Source organism: Rhinopithecus roxellana, chromosome 7 (assembly GCF_007565055.1).
Source record: "Rhinopithecus roxellana isolate Shanxi Qingling chromosome 7, ASM756505v1, whole genome shotgun sequence".
NCBI lineage: Eukaryota > Metazoa > Chordata > Mammalia > Primates > Cercopithecidae > Rhinopithecus > Rhinopithecus roxellana.
Window position 1 is genome coordinate 146,633,323 of NC_044555.1, and position 19,315 is coordinate 146,652,637.

The 19,315-nt window shown below is 36.3% G+C and overlaps 1 protein-coding gene across 6 annotated transcripts in view; it reads left to right on the plus strand.

Annotated features, from left to right (window-relative positions):
• Positions 1–19,315, plus strand: part of DIAPH2 (diaphanous related formin 2) — a 923,693-nt gene that overhangs the window by 269,276 nt on the left and 635,102 nt on the right. For all 6 annotated transcript variants that reach the window (XM_030934028.1, XM_030934026.1, XM_030934029.1 and 3 more), the window contains one exon: positions 4,905–5,019. In XM_030934028.1, the coding sequence (XP_030789888.1) occupies positions 4,905–5,019 (115 nt within the window). The remainder of the gene's footprint in view (positions 1–4,904; positions 5,020–19,315) is intronic.

Here is a 19,315-nt window from a genome sequence, read left to right on the forward strand (position 1 = left end):
TTCCACTGGTGTATATATCTCTTTTTACATTAGTACCATGCTGTTTTGACTACTATAGCCTTGTAGTATATTTTGAAGTCAACGTCCTGCTTTGATCTTTTTGCTCAGGATTGCTCTGGGTATTCAGGCTCTTGTGTGGTTCCATATGAATTTTAGGATTATTTTTCCTATTTTTTGTGAAAAAAATGTTAATGGTATTTTGATAGGGATTGCACTGAATCTGTAGATTGCTTTGAGTTGTGTGGTCGTTTTAACAGTGTAAATTCCTTTATTCTATGAGCATTGTATCTCTTTCCATTTGTTTGTGTCCTCTTTAACTTCTTTCATTAGTGTTTTGTAGTTTTTCTTATATAGGTCTTTTACTTCTTTGGTTAAATTTATTCCTAAGTTTTTTATTTTTTTTTGTAGCTATTGTAAATGGGATTGCCTTTTTATTTTTTTTCCAGCAAGTTTATTATTCAGCTATAGAAACATTAATAAATTTTGTGTGTTGATTTTGTATCCTCCAACTTACTGAATTTATTAATTATATGAGTTTTTTGTGGGGTGTTTAGTTATGTCCAAATGTCAGCTCATGTTGTCTGCAAAGAGGGACAATTTGATGTTCTCTTTTCCAATTTGGATGTCCTTTATTTCTTTGCTTGACTGATTGCTCTGGCTAGGCCTTCCAGTACTATGTTGAATAGAAATGGTGAAAGTGAGCATCCTAGTCTTGTTCCAGTTCATAGAGGAAAGGCTTTCATGTTTTTTCCATTCAGTATGATGTTAGCAATGGGTTTGTCATATATGGCATTTATTATGTGGAGGTATGTTTCCTCTCTGCCTAATTGTTGAGAGTTTTTATTGTGAAGGGATGTTACATTTTATCAAATGCTTTTTCTGCATCTGTTGAGATAATTATATAGTTTTCATCTTTCATTCTTTCGATGTGATGTATCACGTTTATTGACTGGCATGTGTTAAATCATCCTGGCATTCATGGGGTATATCCCATTGACTATGATGTATTATCTTTTGGATATGCTGTTGGATTCAGTTTCCTAGTATTTTGTTGAGGATGTTTATGCCTGTGTTCATCAGGGATGTTCTTTAATTGTTGTGTCCTTGTTTGGTTTTGGTATTGGGGTAATGCTGGCCTTGTAGGATGAATTAGGAAGATTTTCCTGCTCTTTAGTTTTTTGGAATAGTTTGACAAGAATTGGTGTTAGTTCTTTTTTACAAGTTTGGAAGAATTTATCAGTAACGTCATTAGTCCTGGGGCTTTTCTTTATTGGGGGGGCTTTCTTGGTAGATTGTATGTGTCCAGTAATTTATCCATTTCCTCTGGCTTTTCAGCTTGTTAGTGTATGGTTGTCCATAATAGTCTCTGATGATCGTTTGTATTTCTGTGCTATCAGTTGTAAGGTTTCCTCTTCCATTTCTGATTTTGTTTATGTAGTTTATTTAGGTCTTTCCTTTTTTTTTTTTCTTGGATAATCTAGCTAGTGGTTATCAATTTTATCTTTTCAAAAAACCTAAGTTTTTGTTTTGTTGCTCTTTTGTGTTGTATTTTTAATCTCTGGCTCAGTTCTGCTCTGAACTTTATTATTATTTTTCCTTCTACTGATTTGGGATGTGGTTTATTCTTGTTTTTTTAGTTCCTTCAGGTGCAAAATTAAACTGTATATTTGACATCTTTCCATTTTTTCGAAGTAGGTGTTTATTGCTATAAGCATCCCTCTTAGCATTGCTTTTACTATATTCCACAGGTTTTGATATATTGTTTTTTAATTTTCACTTATGTTAATACATTTTTTAATGTTTTTCTTAATTTTTTAATTGCCCCAGTGGTCCTTCAGGAGCATGTTCTTTAAGTCTGTGTACTTGTGTAGTTTCTGAAATCTCTCTCATTATTGATGTCTAATTTTATTCCATTGTGGTCTGAGAAGATACTCGATATGATTTTGATTTTTAAAAATTTGTTGAGACTTTTTTTTTATAGTAACATATGATCTATTCTTGAGAATGTTTCTTATGCTGATGGGAAGAATGTTTATTCTGCAGCTGTTGGATAAAATGTTCTGTAAATGTCTTTTAGGCCTGTTTGTTCTAAAGTGCAGTTTAAATCCAATGTTTATTTGTTGATTTTCTGCCTAGATGATCTGTCTAATGCTGGGAGTAGGGTGTTGAAGTCCCCAACTATTACTATATTAGAGTCTATCTTTCCCTTTAGATCTAATAGTATTTTCTTTGTATATCTGGGTGCTCCAGTGTTGGGTATGTATATATTTTGACACATTACATCCTCTTGCTAAATTGATGCATATATATATATATATAGACCTACTTTGTCTCTTTTTACTATTTTTGACTTAACGTCTGTTTGATCTGATATATGTATATTTACTCCTCCCTTTTGGCTACCATTTGCAATTTAATATCTTCTATTTTATTATTTTCAGTCTGTGTGTGTCTTGCAGGTGAAATGTGTTTCTTGTTGGAAGCATATAGTTGGGTCATGTTTTTTAATACATTCAGCCAGTCTATATCTTCTAAGTGGGCAATTTAATTGGTTTACATTCAAGTTTATTATTGATAGGTGAGGACTTATTCCTGTCATTTTGTTAATTGTTTTCTGTTCGTTTTGTGTATCCTTTGTTTTTTCTTTCTTTGTTATTGTTTATCCATGTGGTTTGTTAGTTTTCTGTAGTGTTAACATTTGAGTCCTTTCTCTTTCTCATTTGTGTATCTGCTCTACATGTGAGTTTTATACTTTCATGTGCTTTCATGATATATTCTCTTTCAGATATGTAGGACTTCCTTAAGCATTTCTTGCAGGGCTTGTCTAGTGGTGATGAATTCCCTCAGTTTTTGCGTGTTTGGGAAAGACATTATGTATTTCTCCTTCATTTTTGATGGATAGATTTGTTGGGTATATACAACTGGCTTCCAGTGTGTTTTTTTTTTTTTCCTTTTGACACTTTAAATATAGTGTCCCATTCTCTCTTGGCCTGTAGCCTCTCCAATATGCTACACCATGTGTTCCTGGGATGTAGGACACCTGGTGGGCTAGGATGCTGAGACCTGGCCTCATTGCTAGATCTAGCCAGTATCACACCACTGCAGTCATCCGGGTGGATGTGGGAGATTTCAGTGGGCTCCAAGGATGTGGAGATAGAGAATCTTTCAGCCCCAGGGCAGGATGTAGTCTGATGGGGTTTGGACTCTCAATCTGTTGCCATACTGCAGCTGCTTCGGTCTTGGTGGCATGTGTGGGATCCAGTGTGAATGCCCACTCTAGAGCAACGCCGTTGCACAGACTGCCGGTAACTTTGTATACTAAAGACTAGTTTCAGGGCCTGTGGAGGCTGAGTGGCTCTCCTATGGCTAGAATCTTCAGAGTTCACAGTGGGAATCTGGACCACTGGGGATATGTTATTTACCCTTTTCCTACATTGGGATGCTTCTCTGGGCTCCCAGCTGATCACAGCCAGGCTTGCTGCCTGGATTCCCGCTCCTTCCGTGCCTCAGGTGTTTTCTGTAACTTCCCTGCCAAATTCCAACGTTTTTACATGTTGTGATTACGCTCTTTTTTGGCTTTTTATGGAGGATATGAGTGCCACCTGCCTCCCGTGAGCTGAAGCCTCTTCCCCATTTTTCTTAAATAAAATCCTTTTTATTATTGAGCCTTTTTATCTTACTTGTTTTTCTTAGTGAATGACTTTTTTTTTTTTTAATTTTACACTTTCAGATAGTGTGGAATAAGTGACAATATTCAATATTGACATACCTTAATTTTTTAATATGATGTATGAAAATACTTTCTTCTGAATGTTGTTAGACTTTATTATTATTAGCAAATAATATGTTTTAAAAGGTTATTATGTAGATTGACACAGTCCTCATTCACTGGGAACTAATCTTCTATTGAAAATCCATTTACCCAGACAACCATTTGGGGAAATGTGTCATCCAAGAACATATTTACAGTATTAGACAGCATCTATGTAGTAGGTTGGTTTAAACAGAATGATGGTTAAATCATTTTTCAGTCTTATGCATATATTTATGCTTTGCTCATAAAAGTAAACTTGGAGTAAATGGTTTTAGAATGTAGTTTTTCTTTTAAAAAAATTAGGTACAATTCATCAAAATACGAGATTTCAAAGCTGTTGCCTCGTTATCTGCCTGTATTAATGTAGTGATATGCTTCCTAATTTAACAATTTAGTATGCAGTGTAATGGTAGTTATACATCATGAAGCTTCATGGTGTATTGGAAGATAAAGTTTTAATCTTGGGTACTAGTTTAAGACCACGGTCCTCTGGAGCGCTTATCTGGGTTTAAAATCCCAGCTCTGCCATTTACTCATTTGCGCAGCCACTTAAACTTTCTTGGGCTCTGTTTCCTCATCTTTTAATGGGGAGATAATAACAGAACAGGTCAAAAAATTATTACGAGGATTAAATTAGTTAATATATGCAAATAACTTAAGACAGTACCTGACACAATGTAGGAGGTGTGTGTCAGCTATCATTATGGTTGCTAACTTAAACCTAATGAGTGAACAAAGGGAATTCACTTTTCTAAGTCTGAGTTTCCCTGTTTTAAAAAACCCAGGAACAAGATTTTATGTGAGTTGGGGTTAGGATTTCCTAAATTATTTTTAAGACTCCTTCCAGGAGAATAATTTTTAAGGTGCAATTTGCTATGTGGCCTATTTCTATTGTTTGCCATTTCTTCACACAATTCTGAATTTCCCAATGAATATTTACTTTATAAGTATTATTTAGATACATCCTGAAATTGACTTAGAGGATAGAGGAATAAAGGAACTGTCATTCAACCTTGCTGAAAGTTAGTTCCTTGAAAATTTAAATATGAAGTTATAATTTAGAATCTTTTCTTTGTTATTTTTGTTTCAGATTGAACCCACAGAATTATCTGAGAACTGTTTCTGGTTAAAAGTTAAAGAAGACAAGTTTGAGAATCCAGATCTCTTTGCCAAACTGGCTTTGAATTTTGCTACTCAGATGAAAGGTACATTTTTAAAAATAAAATATAAGTTCCTGATTCAAGTATAATTTAATTCAGTGCTTTGCTAAAAATTTCTAGTAGTGGGTATATGTATAGTTTTCCCACATCAGACAGGGTGAAACATAAATAGATTGACATTTAACCATATTTTACCTAGTAATTAAAGAAGGAAATTTCTTTTACCTTTGAATTTTATTATACATAAATGTTATTATTATTCTGAAAATACAGGTTTTACTTTTATTGTTAAATATGTGTGTTACACTGCTCCATTATGAAATTGTCGTTTTTATTGAGAAGCAGGGGAGATGAATCTGTTGATTCATCAAGTAAGAGAAAATAATGTGAGAGAACACTAAAGTCTCAGAATTTTTCATGAAATTGAAATAAGATTGGTCCCATAGTCTTAAATAGTCTTTCCTGTCATGCTTATATTACTTATCAATTTGGATTCCTAGGAAATGTTATAGTTTTTGCTATAATTAGATATTTTGTATTAATATCAAAATCCAGTGCCTTATAAGTATTGTTTACTGATTTGATAATAGAGTGCTTTGTTTATGATTAGATCCTTTATTTATTCACTTGTGAATTTCACACGATTTTGTTACTATACAGGTAGCTTCTCAATCTCATAATAGATAATTATGGTTCATTAATTTTTGGTATTTTATTTCAATATGGTTATTTCACTAATTGTTGCCGAAGTGATAGTTTAGTTAAGGATATTACTTTTTGTCTGAATGAGTTCTTGCAATTGAAAAAGGGAAACAGTCCACACTCTCATGCCCCTGGAATTAGCACCTTTATCATTCATTCGTCTGCTTTGTCACATTATGCCTTAGAATATGAGAATATAAATTTTGGAAGATTGAGAGAGAAGTGTGAAAGTTTTGTTTTAGATTATGTACACTGGAGATTGTCGTGCTGTATTCGTTGTTCTTTGTAAATTGAAGTTCATATGCACACACAAATCTGGGGTGATGAGACTATTCTGAAGAATTTTGACATTTAAAAAAAGTTACTACTATTAGGCCTACCTTTCTTTTTTCTTGTTTGGTATTGTAGACCTCACATTTAAAGAATTCTTCAATGATTCAAGTGATTACCATTTATTATAATCACTTTTTAAAGTTAAAAAATTGCTTGTAGCAAAGTGTTCATGCCTATGGCAAATTATTCATATAGTAAAATAAGGTAGTTTAACAAATGTAAATCTCCCTTCGATCTCAGACTTACAGCATTTCGCCCAGATAAAATCGTTAATTCTAATTTTTCACGTTTTCTCCTAGAAATAGTCTATGCCTCTCAACACATATGTGAATTTATGATTTTTTGTTTTTTATTCCTTGCTGTTTTCACCAACTGTGCCTGAAGATTATTCTGTAGGTGCTTGTGTTTATCTACTGTGTTCTTTTTACATACTGCATCTAATGTTGTGTATGGGCCTATCTTAATTTAATTAATCCCATATTAATGGCTATTTAGTTCTAGTCTTTTGCTTGTTTAAGAAATGCTGTGGTGAACATGACTCTATATATGCTGTGTTTCACAAATTCTACAAGTAAAATTCCTGGATAAAATGCTGTGTACATTTACAAATTTTAACGATAGTATGAAATTACATTCTGATGAGTTTGTATCAGTTTATAGTGTCACAAAGAATGTATATGAATATCTGTTTTCCCAAAATCTTTGCCCACCTCAGAGGTGAAAATGGTAAATCATTGTTGTTATAATTTTTGCTTTTTGAATACAGAGTGGGATTGAGCACATTTTCTTATATTCACAGGCAATTTTATTTTACTTTCCTTTTTAAAAATAATTTTAACTCTTATTTTATATTCAGGGGGTACATGTGCAGGATTGTTACATGGGTATGTTGTATGATTCTGAGGTTTGGGATGCAAATGATCCCATCATCCGGGTAGCGATGAGCATAGTACCTGATCATTAGTTTTTTAATCCTTACCCTCTTCCCTCCCTCTGTTTTCTATTAGCCCCTAGGGACTATTCCCATCTTTGTGTCCAAGAATATCCAGTATTTAGCTTCCACTTGTAAGTGAGAACATGCAATATTTAATTTTCTGTTCTTGCATTAATTTGCTTAGGATAATGGCCTCCAGCTGCATCCATATTACTGCAAAGGATAAGATTGATTGATTGATTGATTGATTTGAGACAGAGTTTCAAACTCGGTCTTGTTGCCCAGGCTGGAGTGCAATGGCGCAATCTTGGCTCACTGGACCGTCTGCCTCTCGAGTTCAAGCAATTCTCCTGCCTCAGCCTCCCGAGTATCTGGGATTACAGGTGCCCACCACACCTAGCTCATTTTTGTATTTTTAGTAGAGATGGGGTTTCGCCATGTTGGCCAGGCTACTCTCAAACTCCTGGCCTCAGGTAATCCACCCACCTCGGCCCCCCAAAGTGCTAAGATTACAGGCGTGAGCCACCGTGCCCAGCCAGGATATGATTTTTTAAAATTATGGTTGCATAGTATTCCATGGTGTATATGTACCACATTTTCTTTATCCAATCCACTGTTGGTGGGCACCTAGATTGATTCCATGTCTTCGCTATTGTAAACAGTGCTGTGATGCACATAAAAGTGCATATGTCTTTTGGGGGAAATGATTTCTTTTCTTTTGGATTTAAACCTGGTAATGTGATTGCTGAGTAGAATGGTAGTTCTGTTTTAAGTTATTTGAGAACTCTCCGAACTGCTTTCTACAGTGGCTGAACTAATTTGCATTCTTACCAACAGTGTATAAGTGTTCTGTTTTCCCCACAGCCTTGCCAGCATCTCTTTGGGTTTTTTTTTTTTTTTTTTTTGGCTTTTTAGTAATAGTCATGCTGATTCGTGTGAGATGGTATCTTATTGTGGTTTCGATTTTCATTTCCCTGATGATTAGTGTTATGAGCATTTTTTTATATGTTTGTCAGCTTCTTATATGTCTTTTTATTTTTATTTTTTTGAGACAGAGTTTCACTCTTGTTGCCCTGGCTGGAGTGTGATGGTGCCATCTCAGCCCACTGCAATCTCCGCCTTCTGGGTTCAAGTGATTCTCCTGCCTCAGACTCCCCAGTAGCTGGAATTACAGGTGCCCGCAACCATGCCCAGCTAATTTTTGTATTTTTAGTAGAGACGAGATTTCACTATGTTGGATAGGCTGGTCTTGACCTCAGGTGATCCGCCTGCCTCAGCCTTCCAAAGTGCTGGGATTACAGGCGTGAGCCACCATGCCTGGCCTGTATGTCTTCTTTTGAAAAGTGTCTGTTCATGTTCTTTGCCCACTGTTTAACGGGGTTATTTGTTTTTTGGTTGTTGATTTCTTTAAGTTCCTTATAGATTCTGGGTATTAGACCTTTGTCAGATGCATAGTTTGTGAATATTTTCTTCCATTGTGCAGGTTGTCTATTTATTCTGTTGATAGTTTCTTTTGCTGTGCAGAAGCTCGTTAGTTAAATTAAGTCCCACTCATCAATTTTTGTTACAGTTGCTTTTGAGAACGTAGTCATGAGTTATTTCCCAAGGCAGATGTCCAGAATGGTGTTTTAGGTTTTCTTATAGGATTTTCATAGTTTGAGGTCTTATATTTAATTCTTTAATCCATTTTGACTTACTTTTTGTGTACGGTGGAAGACAGGGTTTCAGTTTTGTTCTTCTGCATATGGCTAGCCAGTTATCACAGCAGCATTTATTGAATAGGTAGTCCTTTCTCCATTGCTTATTTTTGTTTGACTTTGTCAAAATTCAGATGGCTGTAGGTGTGCAGCTTTATTTCTTGGTTCTCTTAGTCTGTTGTATTGGTCTATGTGTCTATTTTTGTACCAGTACCATGCTGTTTTGGTTACTGTAGCCTAGTAATATAGTTTGAAATCTGGTAATATGATGCCTCTGGCTTTGGGCTTTTCGCTTAGGATTGCTGTGGCTATTTGGGCTCTTTTCTGATTCCATGTGAATTTTAGAATAGTTTTTTCTAAGCCTGTGAAAAAGGACATTGGTAGTTTGGTAGGAATATTACTGAATCTGTAAATTGCTTTGGGCAGTATGGCTATTATAATGATATTGACTTATCCAATTTATGAGCATGAGATGTTCTTCCATTTGTTTGTGTCACTCATTATTTCTTTTAGCCGTGTTTTGTGGCCCTCCTTGTAGAGATCTTTCACCTTCTTGGTTAGATGTGTATGCCTAGTTATTTCATTTTTTGTGCCTATTGTAAATGATATTGTGTTCTTGTTTTGGCTCTCAGCTTGAGAGTTATTTGAGTTTGTATTTTGAAACTTTACTGAAATTGTTTGTGTTCCAGGAACCTTTTGGCAGTCTTTAGTGTTTTCTAGGTGTAGGATCATATCGTCTGTGAGGAGAGATACTTTGACATCTTTTTCTATTCGGATATCTTTTATTTCTTTCTCTTGACTGATTGCTCTTCCAAGGACTTCCAGTACTACATTTAATAGGAACGACGAGAGTGGGCATCCTTGTCTTATTTCAGTTCTCTAGGGGAGTGCTTCCAGCTTTCCTCCATTCAGTATGATGTTGGCCATGGGCTTGTCATAGATAACTCTTATTATTTTGAGGTATGCCTAGTTTCTTGTGGATTTTTATCATGAAGGGATGCTGGATCTTATTGATGGCTTTTTCCATGTCTATTGAGATGATCGTATGGTTTTTGTTTTTATTTCTGTTTATATGATGAATCACACTTATTTATCGATGTTGACAAACATTGAATCCCAGAAATAAAGCCTACTTGATCTTGCCAAAGTAACTTTCTGATGTGCTTGATTTGGTTTGCTGGTATTTTGTTGGGAATTTTTGTGTCTATGTTCATTAGAGATATTGGCCTGTAGTTTTCATGTTCTGTTGTTTCTTTGCCAGGTTTTGCTATCAGGGTGATGCTGGCTTCATAGAGTTATGGAGGAGTCCCTCCTCTTCAGTGTTTTGAAACAGTTTCAGTAGAATTAGTACCAGCTCTTCTTTTTATGTCTGGCAGACTTCAGCTGTGAAACTGTCTGTTCTGGGTTTTTTTGTGTGTTTGTTTGTTTTTGTTTGTTTGTTTTTTGTCGTTAAGTTTTTTTCGTTGTTGTTGTTTGTTTTTTTAATTACTGGTTTAATTTTGGAACTCAATATTTGTCTGTTCCGGGTTTCAGTTTCTTCCCAATTCAATCTTGGGAGGTTGTGTGTTTCCAGGAGACTTATATATCTCCTCTATATTTTGTAGTTGGTTTGCACAGAAGTATACATAACAGTCTCTGAGAATCTTTTGTTTTTCTGCGGGATCACTTGTAATGTCACCTTTGTTGTTTTTTATTGTGCTTATTTGGATGGCCTCTTTTTTTCTTTTTTAATGTAGGTAGTAGTCCATTTATCTTGTTTATGCATTCATATAATCAACTTTTGGTTTAGTTAATTCTTTGTGGATTTTTGGGTGTCAATGTCGTTCAGTTTTCTCTGGTTTTATTCATTTCCTATGCTAGCTTTTGCATTGATTTGCTCTTGTTTTTCTGCTTCCTCTAGGTGTGAAGCTAGATCTTTAATTTGAGATTTTTCTAACTTTTTCAGGTAGGCCTTTAGTGCTATTGACTTCCCTTTTAATACTGCTTTTGCTGCATCCCCAAGATTTTGGTATGTCGTGTCTCTTTTCATTTATTCCAAAAAAATTTTGATTTCTGTACAGCATGAAATTTCTTTTTCTGTAAACTTCTCCCTCCATTTCTTTGAATATTTTCTATTGAGCATTTACTCTTTAGATTTTGGACTTATTTGAATTGAATGCTACAAGAATCATAGATTTTATATAATTTTAGAGTTAGTCTGGATCTTAGAAGTTATTAAGCACAGACTCTTTATTTTACCAATGAAGAAACTGAAGTAAGAGACAGTGAGGTAAGTGTAAAACCTATTAAAGATAGCGTGGTATAGTAGGAAAAGCCAGAGGAAATAAATTCGCACATACTTGCATTCCAGCTGTGATACTTGTAACCTCAGAGACTGAATTTTCTCATGCATAAAATGAATCGATTAATGTTTACCTGGTAGTATTGTGAGAATTAAACAAGGTTATATATTTAAAGCACTCGGCACATTGGTATCCCTTTCATTTAACCTGATGCTGTGTGTGTGTGTGTGTGTGTGTGTATCTTAGTTATTGATGCTTCAGTACAACTGTTAATTCAGCAAAATTTACTGCTCTTCTTTTCAGCACTTGGTAGAGCTAATCAGTCAGAATTGAAGCAATTCTTACTGCAGCTGCCAAAACCTAATCAAACCAAATCAAAACTAAACAAAATTCATATAAAACCTCTCATGTATGTATTGCTGAGAAAGCTTTATTTTCATTCCTCTTAACTTTGATTCTTTGATTTTTCTATTTCACACTCCTACGACTTCCCTAATTGTGGATATTTAAGTAGAAATTTGGAAAGGATCGGCCGGGCGTGGTGGCTCAAGCCTGTAATCCCAGCACTTTGGGAGGCCGAGACGGGCGGATCACGAGGTCAGGAGATCGAGACCATCCTGGCTAACACGGTGAAACCCCGTCTCTACTAAAAAATACAAAAAACTAGCCGGGTGAGGTGGTGGGCGCCTGTAGTCCCAGCTACTCGGGAGGCTGAGGCAGGAGAATGGCGTAAACCCAGGAGGCAGAGCTTGCAGTGAGCTGAGATCCGGCCACTGCACTCCAGCCTGGGCGACAGAGCGAGACTCCGTCTCAAAAAAAAAAAAAAAAAAAAAAAAAAATTGGAAAGGATCACCTTTCAGTACCATTACTTTTACTAAAATTTACTTCTGAAAGGACATATACAGGATGAATTATGCATCATAGCCTATTTCAGACACACACCATAGGTAAAATAAATTTTAATGTTACTAAACTGCCATTCTTTTGTAACCCGCAGTAACTATTGATTGATGTTATTGTAATCGCTGAAGTTCCTTGTCATTTGCAGTTCCTTGATTCATAATGTGGTCAATAGGTGGCAGGTTTAGTAAGAAATCAGTAGGAGGGTCTGCTTTCATCAAACTTAAACTTCATCACCCTGGTTTTCTTATCTCTAGGGCACCTTTTCCCCCCATTTTGCTGTTCATTGCAGCTCACTCAGCTGCATTCTGGAAGGAGCATCATTCCTGTTTTTGCTAATACCTATTTCCAAACCTCTTAGACCAGTGTTCTAAAACCTCTGACTCTTTTTCACTACTGCAAGAACATAGGAGAGCTCATGCCTCTATCCTCGCTAAGTGTACTGTAAAGCACTACAAGTCTATTTTTCAGGAAGTTGTTTAAGAGCTAAATAGGAGCTTTAAAATACACTAGTTCTGATATCTATAATATTTAAATGTTTAAATATTTAATACGTGAAAGTAGCATAAAATTATACTTCCTATTTAAATTACTGTTAGAGTTTTAGATAAAATTATTTTTAATGTGTTATTTAAAAACAGATTATTTCTGTTTTAGGAAAGAATGGATCTCTCATTTCATTTAGGTTAAGTTTGTATGGTACCTATTATGTGCGAGGTTCTATACTAAATGGGAGGGAAAGAAATGAATAAGATCTTGTCCAGGTACCAGGGAACTCACAACCTACTGAGAGAGGTAGGAGGATGCCCAGTATATTTAGTCAAGTTGTAGTAATGTTAGAGTAAATATTTTTTTAAAGCCATTGGGGTACAAAAACAAATAATTAATTTTGAGTAGGGTCAATCGAGATCCTAGAGGTAGTATAATTAGAGTTGGGGCTTGAAATTTTAATAGAATTTCTGTAGGGAAAGAAGGAAGGAAAGATGGCATTCTAGCTAGAGAATATCATTAGTAAAATGTTAAAAGAAAAACTTGAGACAAATCAAATTTAACAGAATTCATTTGAGCAAGGAATCATTCATTAATTGGTCAGCATTCAGAACCAGCAGGGTTTCAGTGTGAACCTCAGCCTTTTATAGTATGAACATGGGAACAAAGTAGAAAAATCATCTAATTGTCTACGAATAGTCATTTATCTCATATGGGCGTGGTGTGATGAGGCATTTGCCTTGTTTGGAAATAGGCTCATCGGTTGGCTGCCTACAATTGGCTGAAGTTTGGCTGTGATTGGCTGAAGCTTAGCTGTTTAAAATATACAGCTGGCGTTTCATCTCTGCTTAGGCCTCTGCATCCATGAATTCAACCAACCATGGACAGAAAATATTTGAAAAATATATATGTATATAAAATACACTGGGCGTGGTGACTCATGCCTATAATCTCAGCACTTTGGGAGGCCAAGGTGGGAGGATCATTTGGACTCAGGACTTTGAGACCAGCCTGGGCAACGTGGTGAGACCCCATCTCTGCAGAAAGTAAAAAAATTAACTGGGTGTGGCGATATGCACCTGGAGTCCCAGTTACTTGGGAGGCTGAAGTGGGAGGGTCACTTGAACCTGGGAAGCTGAGGCTGCAGTGAGCCATGATCGTGCTCCTGCACTCCAGCCAGGATGACAGAGTCTCAAAAGAAAGAAATGTAAAAAATACAGTATAACAACTATTTACATAGTATTTACATTAATGGCAGAAACTGCAATTACTTTTGCATCAAGATAATATTTAGGTATTATAACGAATCTGGAGATGATTTAAAGTATATGGGAGGATGTGCATAGCTTCTATATGAATACTATGCCATTTTATATCAGGTATTTGAATATTTGCTTTTTTTGTTTTGTTTTGTTTTTGAGACGGAGTTCCGCTCTTGTTGCCCAGGCTGGAGTGCAATGGCATGATCTCAGCTCACCGCAACCTCCACCTCCCTGGTTCAAGTGATTCTCCTGCCTCAGCCTCCTGAGTAGCTGGGATTACAGGCATGCACCACCATGCCTGGCTAATTTTGTATTTTTGGTAGAGACAGGGTTTCTCCACATTGGTCAGGTTGGTCTCGAACTCCCGACCTCAGGTGATCCGCCCGCCTCATCCTCCCAAAGTGCTGGGATTACAGACATGAGCCACTGCACCTGACCAAATATTTGTATATTTTGGTATCTGCAAGGACTCCTGGAACCAATCCCCGGTTGATACTAAGGGATGACTGTACTCCTTCTTTAGGTTTCCATTTGTTAAGTTGGAACTTAGAGTTTGGAGACAGGCTTGGGCCAATGATCTACTGTTCATTTAATTTATTAATAAGGAGGGGTGAAATGCATACTGCATTGAAGGCACAGACAGTCAGCCTTGGGTCAGGACTCTGGAATGAAGGGACTGTGGCATAGGTGGTAAGGAAACTTCACACTGAAGAATTAAGGTTTTATTCTTTAAGCATTAGTGGTTTAGTAATTTGGTGATTAGCCCTTGAATAGACCTTTGGGGACAGATAGGTGATGGGAATATATAGATAGGTAATAGATCATTGATTGTGAGTAAGTATCAGTAGACTAGGTAAGGTATGATGATATCCTGACTAGTATGAATTCTTAATCTGCATCTCCAAGGTCTATTCTAGTTCCCAAATCTTGTACCTTCATGCTTATGACATTTACGTTCTACTCACAAGCCATAATAATGTCATATTACAAAATATATTTCAAAATACTCTCTGAATTCATGAAATATATATGTTAGAAACAACTGGAGAATATCCTGTTAGTAGCTTTGAATATGTATCATATATGTAAGTGTTGGAATTTGTATATATGTTCTAGTTTTGTTTATTATTCGATTTGATGATATTTGGGGGCATATAATCATCAAGGCTAGAATGGTAGTGTCATTCTCCTTTAAAAACTATAGTAATTATAGACAATAATGATATTATATAAGATTTAAAGTAATGATGGTTCATATTAACTAAATTTGAAATAATAATAAAATATGTAGCTTATAACTGCTAATTCTAATTAGAATTTCTAGGGTTCTCTAGAGGCTTCAGGAAGAACAAAGATAGTGTGGGTAGAAGTTGTAAGCAATTTCTTTGCTTTTAATGTTGCTTGGAGGAAATATAAGAAATAAACATAAGAGCTTAATAAAATTTAACTTCTTTAATAATATATTTCTGTAGTGCAATTTAGCTTTAATAATAACAGAAAATAGAGGTGTTATAAATATTTGAAATGCATATAAATGTCATTTTGCAGTGCTTGAAATATTGGACATAGCTTCAACCTTATGGTGTAACTGAGTTTGCAGATGTGTGTATGTAAAAGCACTTTTCTTTAGGATCATATTTTAATGTGTGTTTCTTAGTCTTAGAATCAACTGGCTGCTTCTGAAGATACCCACCCTTGCTTGGTTGCTCAGTACAGTCTTCAATGTTTAGTGAACTAATGAAAAGACAAAAGAGTGGTAAAGTGTAATTCATCTTTGTCTTCATAACATAGAAATTTTTGCAATTGACTTGAAATTAATGAGATGTCAGTCTCAGAGTGCACAGCCCTTATAAGATGGTGCTAACGTGTCCAGAGAGAGTTCGTGTCCTAACAAATAATTTGTCATCTTAATGACACAACATGCATCCTTCTGTAGTATAAGCTTTAATGTATACGGTAACAAACCAGGAAGACTTAATTCTTTCAGGCAGCAAACTAAAAGCCATACTTAACTGTCGCTCACACTTCTGGAGACTAAGTGAGTCTCACACTTCTGGAGTCTCACACTTCTCACACTTAACTGAGACTCACACTTCTGGAGACTAAGAATCCAATATCAAAATACTGGTATATTTGGTGTCTTGTGAGGGCCTACTTTCTGGATTATGGAGGGTAGCTTCTTTCTGTAACTTCACCTGTTGGAAGTGGTGATCTCTCTTTCTGGAGTCTTTGTTATAAGGGCACTAATACAATCATGAAGGGTCTGCCCTGATGACATAATCACCTCTCAAAGGCCCCACCTCCTGATACCATCACCTTGTGTGTAGGTTGGAACATATGAATTTAAGGGGGGACATAAACATTCAGTCCATTGCAGTACCTGTACATAATTTTTCCTTCCTCCCTCCCTCCCTCCCTCCCTCCCTCCCTCCCTCCCTCCCTCCCTTCCTTCCTTCCTTCCTTCCTTCCTTCCTTCCTTCCTTCCTTCCTTCCTTCCTTCCTTCCTTCCGTTTTCTTCTCCTCTCCTCTCCTCTCCTCTCCTCTCCTCTCCTCTCCTCTCCTCTCCTCTCCTCTCCTCTCCCCTCCCCTCCCCTCCCCTCCCCTCCCCTCCCCTCCCCTCCCCTCCCCTCCCCTCCCCTCCCCTCCCCTCCCCTCTCCTCTCCTCTCCTCTCCTCTCCTTTCCTTCTCTCTCTCTCTCTCACTCTCACTCTCACTCTCACTCTCACTCTCACTCTCACTCTCACTCTGTCACCCAGGCTGGAGTGCAGTGGCATGATTACTGCTCACTGCAGCCTGGACCTCCCAGGGTAATGTGATCCTCCCACCTCAGCCTCCCCGGTAGCTGGGACTATAAGTGTGCACCACCACACCTGGCTAATTTGTTGTATTTTTTGTAGCAATAGGGTTTCACCATGTTGCCCAAGGTGATCTCAAACTTCTGGGCTCAAGCAATCCACCTGCCTTGGTCTCCCAAAGTGCTAGGATTACAGGCGTAAGCCACTGTGCCTGGCCCATAATTTCATTATTTTAATTATATCTAAAGTTTTTCGGATTTCTGAATAAAAATAATTATTTTTGTATATCACTTTACCAAAGCCTTTTTTTTCCTCATGGACATTTTAAGTGTTTCAACTTATGATGACACACATTCATTTCCAGTTGTCATTTTCTAGCATTAATCACCTCCTTTATGTAAAAGAAGGAACAAGGGATGTTTCAGCCAGAGATACATGGCATTGTTTAATTATAAGTTACCAATTGTAGAGAGAAAGAGAGTATCTTCTGCCTTCTAAACAAATAGACTTCAAAATAGCTCCATCTTTACATATTGACGATATGTGGTGATTGTACTACTTCTATTAATATAATACCATCTTTACAACATCTAGTAACAGCAATAATAGTAATAATTATAGTTAAAACAATAGCACATTTATTAAACATTATATCCCAAGAGCTATGATAATTATTTTAAATCCATATCATACCAACCTCATACCAAACCCTAGGTACTTGTATTGTTGTTTTATCGGTTAAGAAACTGAGACTATGGGAGATTAAGCAATATTTTATTTACATATCTAGTAAGTGGCAAAATGGTCATTTGAGTCCAAGTTTGTTCTTAATCACTTCTGTATGCTGTAACAATGACTTTTAATAGCTTCTGTGCCCTTAGTAATTTGTGCATTTTGTTGCACAGTTAACATCCCTTTTTCATATGGTTAATCATATAGTTCCACATATATCGTATTGTCTTGTGAAATATGTAATCCTATTATCCTGGCACTAAAGACAGTTCTTCAGAGCTCAAACCAAAACTGGGAAGCTGTACGTTATCCGTGGAAAGAAATAAGTTTCTTTCTATAACTTAGATTTTTTAAGGCATTTTCTATGTAGAATTCGTCAGTGTAAAACATTGCCATGACTTGAAGTCTGTCTTTTCTAATAATGAGTGAAGGAGTGTGGTCTTCATGTCATTAGGCATTTGGTAATGATATATTAATATAGTTGAGATGCATGAAGTAATGAAATCAATTTTTCACTTGGACTCTTTTGAAGTTAGCTTCATAACATTATAGATACCTTGTGTTATTTTAATATGACACTTTTAGCTATGAGTTAGTGAGACTGCCTTTCCCCATTTCAGTGATTTTTGCTAATAAATATATAGATTAAGCACAATAACAAGTGTTCTGTTCATAGCATTTCTAAGTCATATAGCTTCTCATTCATATTTGGAACATTATTCTAAGTAAATTAGTGTTTTTTGTTGTTGTTGTTGTTGTTTGTTTGTTTTTTTAAGACAGAGTGTTGCGCTGTTGCCCAGGATGGAGTGCAGTGGCATAATCTCAGCTCACTGCAACCTCCGCCTCCCAGGTTCAAGCGATTCTCCTGCCTTACCCTCCCAAGTAGCTGGGATTACAGGTGCATACCACCATGCCCAGCTAATTTTTGTATTTTTAGTAGAGATGGCATTTCGCCATGTTGGCCAGGCTGGTCTCAAATTCCTGACCTCAGGTAATTCACCCACCTCAGCCTCCCAAAGTGCTGGGATTGCAGGTGTGAGCCACCGCGCCTGGCCAGTAGATTAGTTTTATATTAGCAAATAGAAATTGTTTACATTGAAATCCAGTGGGAAATTGTAACATTGCTGTATAAAACTACAAGGAGGTGTGCTTTGTTCTTACTGGATATTTATGGCAGTTAAACCAGTTCCAGAGTATATTTTGCATGATATAAGAAGAACAAGAGGTTTGTCTGATTTAAGAAATTAATTTAGAGAGGTTCAAATCTGGTAGCTTTTCTGAAGCATTATATACAGGTAATCTTCCATTTAGTCAGTTAATCCTTGTTGGTGAGACAAATTTAATGCATTCTTTTCAAACTGTATTTCAGTAATTTGTGTTCATTACTCGGTTTTGCCTGAAGATAGCCCCATTTATATTATTAGTATTATTATTACAGTAATCACTAATGTTATTTTTAAAACAATTCTTATCATCTTGTAAAGTAGGTGTGCTGATTCAGCAAGCTAAATTTTGTTATTAGGTGTCCGGCAAACACCTAATGGGAGATGTCCCAGGAAATTCAAAATTATAACAGAAAAATATCTCGTCTCTTTTAATGCATGCTCCTAGGAATACAACTGCACTTGAAAACAGATTAACATTTTGTGTATGACTATCATGTTGGAAGAACTTTAACTTTTTATTTTATTGTTGTGAATAATATTAATTACCTATAGCTGCATAACCCAATATCCCAAAATTTAGCAATTAAGAGAACACTCATTTATTTTCTCACAGATTCAGGAATCTTGACAGATCTCAGCTCAGTCCTCTGTTTCAAAGTCCCTCACAAGACTGCATGTAAGATGTTGTCAGGGTTGTGGTCCTGTGTGAAGGCTTGACTGGTGAATGATTTGTTCCTAAGCTCATTCATATGATTGGCAGGGTTCAGTTCCTCCAGAGCGATTGGACTGAGGGCCTTCATTCTTGGGTGTTTGTTGTCCAGAACCCACCCTTGGTTCCTTGCTCATGGACCTCTCAGTAGGGCAGCTCATAAAAGTCCATTTGCTTCATCAGAGTGAAAGCCAAGGAGTGAACAGAGAGAATGAAAGCAAGTCATTCATAAGGAAATCAGTCTTTTATAGCCTAATTTCATCATTAATAACATGTAACCAGGTTCAATCCTTACACACCGATAGGAGAATTACTCAAGGGAATGACTACTAGGATGCAG